Source organism: Neophocaena asiaeorientalis, unplaced genomic scaffold (genome assembly GCF_003031525.2).
Source record: "Neophocaena asiaeorientalis asiaeorientalis breed wild unplaced genomic scaffold, Neophocaena_asiaeorientalis_V1.1 scaffold30, whole genome shotgun sequence".
NCBI classification, from domain to species: Eukaryota; Metazoa; Chordata; class Mammalia; order Artiodactyla; family Phocoenidae; genus Neophocaena; species Neophocaena asiaeorientalis.
Genome location: NW_020174923.1, coordinates 2,237,438 through 2,243,437, shown reverse-complemented (window position 1 = coordinate 2,243,437; position 6,000 = coordinate 2,237,438). Strand labels below are relative to the sequence as shown.

Genomic DNA, 6,000 nt, shown 5'->3' with positions numbered 1-6,000 from the left:
ATATATATATATATATATAAAGAATAAGAGTTTTGTTATATGTTTGAAATATGCTGAATTCATTTGCTTTTTGCCTAGACTTATTCAATATCAAAGAAATGTCAATCACGTATCTGATTTATTCCTGTGTCAGCATTAGTGAGAGAAAAACCTTTGTTTAAATCAGCATGTGTCCGTTTATTTAATTGAATACTACTCTCATAAAATACTCCCTGAAAAACAATAAAAGAATCTCGGCTCCGGCTGCCATAACAACAGCAGAAGTTTATCTTCTGGCTTGAACAGCAGAAATTTATTTTCCCACAGTTCCCGAGACTGGGAGTGAGGTCAGGGTCCACATGGTCGGGTCCTGTTGAGGACTTTTCCTGGCTTGCAGCTGGGCACCACCACCACCCCGCCCCCTCGCTGTGTGTGCACACAGAGAAAGAGCCACCAGAGAGCAAGCTCTCTGGTGCCTCTTCTTCTCAGGGCACCAATCCCGTTATGAGGCCGTGCCCTCGTGACCCCATCTGACCCTGATGACCTCCCGGAGGACTCATCTTCAGATGCCATCGCTTTGGGGCGTAGGGCTTCTGTGTATAAATTTGGGAGGAGGGTGACAGACATTCAGCCTGCTACAAGAAGTGTTCCATGGTCAAATCTGTATTGACCATACATGTAGAAAATATTATAACTTACATTTCCTCTCTTAAAGATTTGTCCATTAGCATATAAAAACACATGAGCCGTTCTATGCTAAAGAAATTATTTCAACTTTGTTTAACTTGGAGTTTCCAAATATTTTTTAATCATGAATTTTGTTTTTAACCTAAAACACCCACTAACTTATTATGGAACTAGAGTTCAACGCAGTATGCTTCTGGCAGTGCTGATATAGGTCTACTTACAACAATTTAAGAATGACTTAAAATTATAGGGTTTCTGAAAATTATAAAATGCTGATGTGTGATAACCTAAGCTCTCTCTACCCACTGTTGTGACACCTGTCACACACACTGTAGAGATTTTTTGCAGGCTGAGATGAAAAGTTACCTGTCTCGGGTCTTCCCTGGTGGCGCAGTGGTTGGGAGTCCGCCTGCCGATGCAGGGGACGCGGGTTCATGCCCCGGTCCGGGAGGATCCCACGTGCCGCGGAGCGGCCGGGCCCGTGAGCCATGGCCGCTGAGCCTGCGCGTCCGGAGCCTGTGCTCCGCAATGGGAGAGGCCACAACAGTGAGAGGCCCGCGTACCGCAAAAAAAAAAAAGTTACCTGTCTCTCAGGTGGAAGGGCATTTTGAGTGGTTATAGTAGAATTATGTGCTGGGCCCGCTGCACATTATGGTCCTTATAACTCACTGTAGAGGAGAAATGGAAATTGATGTGGTTAGGATGATATCTCAAAGATACCAGTCATCTGAAGTTTTCACTGTATTTTTATTTTCTTCACTGTATCTAAAATATTTTTGTATCATATGTTTTCTAAAATATTTGGAGAGTACATAGGATAGAGGTAGGGCAGGAAATAGTTCCTTCAGGAGAGTAGAGCTATAAATGTGACATAATGTGTATTTTTTTTTAAGTTATAACTACAGGTTTACATGCCCTATAAAAATTTCAGGGTGGCTCTGATCTAAAATATACTTTTATAACTTTTAACTTTGTTATTGAATATTGGCTTTCTTTCCAATATTGTCATGAGACCATTTTGGAGAGTCGAATTTCTACTCCCACGTGGGAATTTTTCAAGTTTTTTTTTTTTTCCTTTTCTTGTCTTTCTTTTTTTTTTTCTTTTTTAAATGAGTACCTTTTAACTGTCATGTGAAGGAAGTTTGTTTTGTAGATTTATATGTTAACGTGCCTTGAACTGTGTATTTTTTTTCCTTTCAGGTTGCTTCTGCTTTTAATTTTTTTCGCAGTTCAGATTTTTATGTTTTTGGTGCATCACTCTTTTAAAAATGCTGTTGTTCCCATCAAACTTGTTCCAGACTTATACTTCCTAAAACCTGGAGATAAACCTCATAAATACAGAACAAGTCTGCTTCTTCAAAATTCTACCGGTGAGAGTATGTGCAGGTTTGTGAATGTGTGTTGGTGGGGCCTGGGGTGAGAGGTAGACATAGGCCAGAGATTTGGATTTTAGAAATATATATATGTTAAAGGCGTGGTCTGTGTGCGTGAACCTAAATTAAGTAAAACTCCTCGCTGATGCTGAGTAATACATTACAGAAATGAAATTTTGGTTTAAGTGTAGATGACGGTTTTTAAAATATTCTGATTTATACTGTATATAATCATAAATTTTCCATTTTTAAGAGTAGCGACATTATTCTCAGAGCAGCACGTTTCATCTCAAAGTTTATGATGCGCAAAATAAACTTCAGAAGTTGAAAAACCCTCTTTAGAAAGAGTGACGGCATGTAATGTTTATGCAGTTACATATCTAAATAGAAGTGTTTAAACAATTTTTAAGGACTGTCTGAAAAACTAGAACTAAGGACAGTTGTCTTAGAAATCTCTATGATCAAATACATTAAATCTGTAATGGATATTTTTGGACTTGCTATTGATTCTTTTTATTACATAATTAAATCAAATATGAAAGAAATTTTAAAACATACGGCTTTGCGCAAACCTCAGAATAAATTTTTAAAAACCTGATATAGGACTTCGATTTTCAAAATATTAAAACCTAATTCAGAATTTGACGTGAATTAGATGTTCCTACACCATCTCCCATCTGTGTGGATAGTTTATAGTCCCGAGGTTCTTGAAGAGGAAAGTGAGCTAGCTCTGTAGTTTACAGTAAAGCAGACGCAGCTTCCTTTGCTTATCTTGCTGAACTATGTTGGAAAGTTGCATTTCGTACACCCTTTCTACACGCACAAATTCTTTTGGTTCAACACTTCCCAACACTTCACCTGTATTCTAGTATCTTTCCTTTTTGATTCACTATTAACTGAAAAGCTTTGCCCGGTGTTAAAATAATAGTGATAGTTAGGGACAGTTACAGATGGCCGTTACAATCATCACTCTTCAATTCTAGCTCTCTGTTTTTATTCTTTTGGAGGAAGAAGGTATTTAGTGATAGAAAACACTCTTGAATAGAAAACGTTATGTTTCTCAATTTATTGCTCCCATTAGAATTCTTATTTTGGTTTTAATGTACATTTCACATTGCTGAAAGATAGTACTGCATGGAGCCTTACACTCTGATATTGTGACTTTTTTTGTGTGTTTGGGGAATTGTACATTATCTCAAGTATTTCTGCTTGGCGTTCACTCTCACTGATCTGCAGAAATTATAGTATTTTCAAAGTTTTGTCCCATCTGTTAATTTTAAGTATTTCTAGAGTTGCTTACATCTGTCTTTCTATCTGTCTGTCTCACATTTTCCTAGACCTTGTGGTTGGTCCTAAAGGCACATTTCCTTTAGTGTTCAGTGGTCTCTGTGTGTATGTATTGGGTGGTCTCTTATCCTCCTGGCAAAGCTTTCTGTCATCACAGGTGATACAGTTCCTTCAGTTATAATAGAGCCCTCCTCTCGAGAGGACAGAGCCTCTCTGGCATCTGGAAATGAGAGATCAGTTAAGGCACTAGGTTGGGAGGAGACATCCTATCACTAGAAGCACCCTTCTCTCTGACACTCAGGTTTGTTGCTGAGTCTGAGCCACCGGCCGTGCTGCTCAGTTACTGCTAGTGTTTTCCTTTGTTTGGTTTTGATTTCTCTCAAAGCCACACTTGTCCGTCCTTGAATCCTGGCTTTTGTGATGGACAGAGAACTGTTTCCACTCATCAGGCCTGTTGGTATAGATTTAGACCTCGGACAGGATTCAGACTCTCCCCCTTAGCTCCAGGCTATTTAGGGAATATAGATGGAGACCTGGTTATGCGTTTTACTATTTTAAAGTAGTAACGCAGTTGACATTTATACTGCTTGTCTGTTCAAATCATGCAGCAGTCCTCCAGGGAGTGACGCCACCTAACTCCACACCCTGGCTCCCACCTCTCTGAGCGTGGCACGTTACCTTGTTGCATAACATTGCCAGATAGATTTGTACTCTTACTGTTTGACCAGATCTCACATATTATAGGTACACTCTGAATGCGAGTAACATCAGTAGCAGCGGCAGCAGCTGAAATTGGTGCAGTAACTGTGTGTCAGGCTCTGTTCTGAGGTCTGCGTGTCTGGACCTGGATTTGAATTCATGCTGACTGGTCCCAGAGCCAATGTTCTTAATCATGTCTTAGCTAATGGAGAGAAAATACTTCTTCAAAAAGAGAGCTCTGGGCTTCCCTGGTGGCGCAGTGGTTGAGAGCCCGCCTGCCGATGCAGGGAACACGGGTCCGTGCCCTGGTCCGGGAAGATCCCACGTGCCGCGGAACGGCTGGGCCCGTGAGCCACGGCCGCTGAGCCTGCGCGTCCGGAGCCTGTGCTCCGCAACGGGAGAGGCCGCAACAGTGAGAGGCCCGCGTACCGCAAAAAAAAAAAAAAAAAAAAGAGAGCTCTACATGTTACTAAAAGCCTGTGTCTGTTTCTCATTTAAACTGATTCTTTGTTATTTGCTTATCTTCTAATACCAGACTCAGATATCAGTGATCTTCTTAGGTTTTTCACCACCCAGAACATAATGGTGACAATGTTTAATGACAGTGACTACGTGTCTGCCGCTCCGCACAGCGCAGCTTTAAATGTGATGCAGTCAGAAAAGGTAAGAGTAGTGTGTGGGATTAAGACATTTCCTCTAAAATCAGTTGTTTGCTGATTTGACCTTATTAGTTGGAAATTAACATTTACTTTTGGAAATAGCTGGCTGTGTTTACTTAGGATATATTTTATGCCCCGATGGAGGACCAGTAAATAAAGCTCTGAAGAATTTAATTATTTTTATGTCGTGTTTTTGTTTAAAACATCAAAATATCTAGATTCCAAACCAGGTTATTTTTCTCTATCATTGAGTATTATTTCTATGATTTGTTGAACCGGCTTGCAGCACGGTTAGTGAGAGTTAACTTAGCTGGTGAGAAAAGCTTGGTACGTAGCCATCATATAGTCATCTATATTTCTGTATACTGTATATAACTCTGTGCTTTTGAATTGTAGGACTATGTTTTCACTGCTGTTTTCAACGGTACCATGGTTTATTCTTTACCTGTATTGATAAATATCATTAGCAACTACTACCTTTATCATTCAAATGTGACCGAAAGGATCCAGATCTGGAATACCCCATTCGTTCAAGTAAGCAGACTTAAAAATGGGTGTGCGTGTGTGCGTGTGTGCATCAAATAACTGTTAAGAGCCAAGTGACAATAACCGATGAAATCTGTGGCAGTTCATCTTGTGACATCTGCTAGTCTTAAAACTTGAGCTGGGGATGGTTCACATCCTGGGTTTAGGAGTCGACAGTATGAGTTCGCTTCATGCTCAAGGAGGTTCTGTCTTGGTACTGATACGTTTGTAAAGCATGAGTAGTTTTTATACTAGAGAAGAAAAATTTAGATAATTAAAAATGAATATTGTTCATTGGAAATCTAGATGCTGGGTATTGAACCTTGAGAAGTCACCCAGTCATTTTTCCTCTGGGACAGACAGTGGGATTATAGATACGAAAAGCCACTTAAGTCTCCAGGAAAACAGTCAACCTTTTTCTCTGAATACTAGTATTGTTTTTCATATGTTGGAAAATAAATGGACAAACATCTTTCGGTAATAGCATTTTCTGCTTTCTGTTGCCATACTGTTTTTCAGAAGCTTTACTGAGATGTACTTCAGCCACCATCTGATTCACCCATATGAATGTACAATTCAGTGGTTTTTATTATGTTCATAGAGTTTTGCAACTCTATGTTAAAAGACGTGACATACTCTATCACTCTTGCTTTTGTGAGGCATCGTATTTCTTACGTTTGGGGGGTAAAGCGGTACATAGTAGTAGTATCAGTCACCAATTTTGAGAATATAGGCAGAAGAGAGATTGTGGCTTCGTTCTGGTGGAATGGAGATATTGATTTCAGCTTTGA

At 39.8% G+C, this 6,000-nt stretch overlaps 1 protein-coding gene across 1 annotated transcript in view; it reads left to right on the top strand.

Moving 5' to 3' along the window:
- The window catches only part of ABCA5 (ATP binding cassette subfamily A member 5), a 60,691-nt gene that overhangs the window by 35,607 nt on the left and 19,084 nt on the right, over nucleotides 1-6,000 (top strand). Inside the window, exons 21-23 of the mRNA XM_024761034.1 lie at nucleotides 1,867-2,036; nucleotides 4,561-4,688; nucleotides 5,081-5,218. Coding sequence (XP_024616802.1) covers nucleotides 1,867-2,036; nucleotides 4,561-4,688; nucleotides 5,081-5,218 — 436 coding nt within the window. The remainder of the gene's footprint in view (nucleotides 1-1,866; nucleotides 2,037-4,560; nucleotides 4,689-5,080; nucleotides 5,219-6,000) is intronic.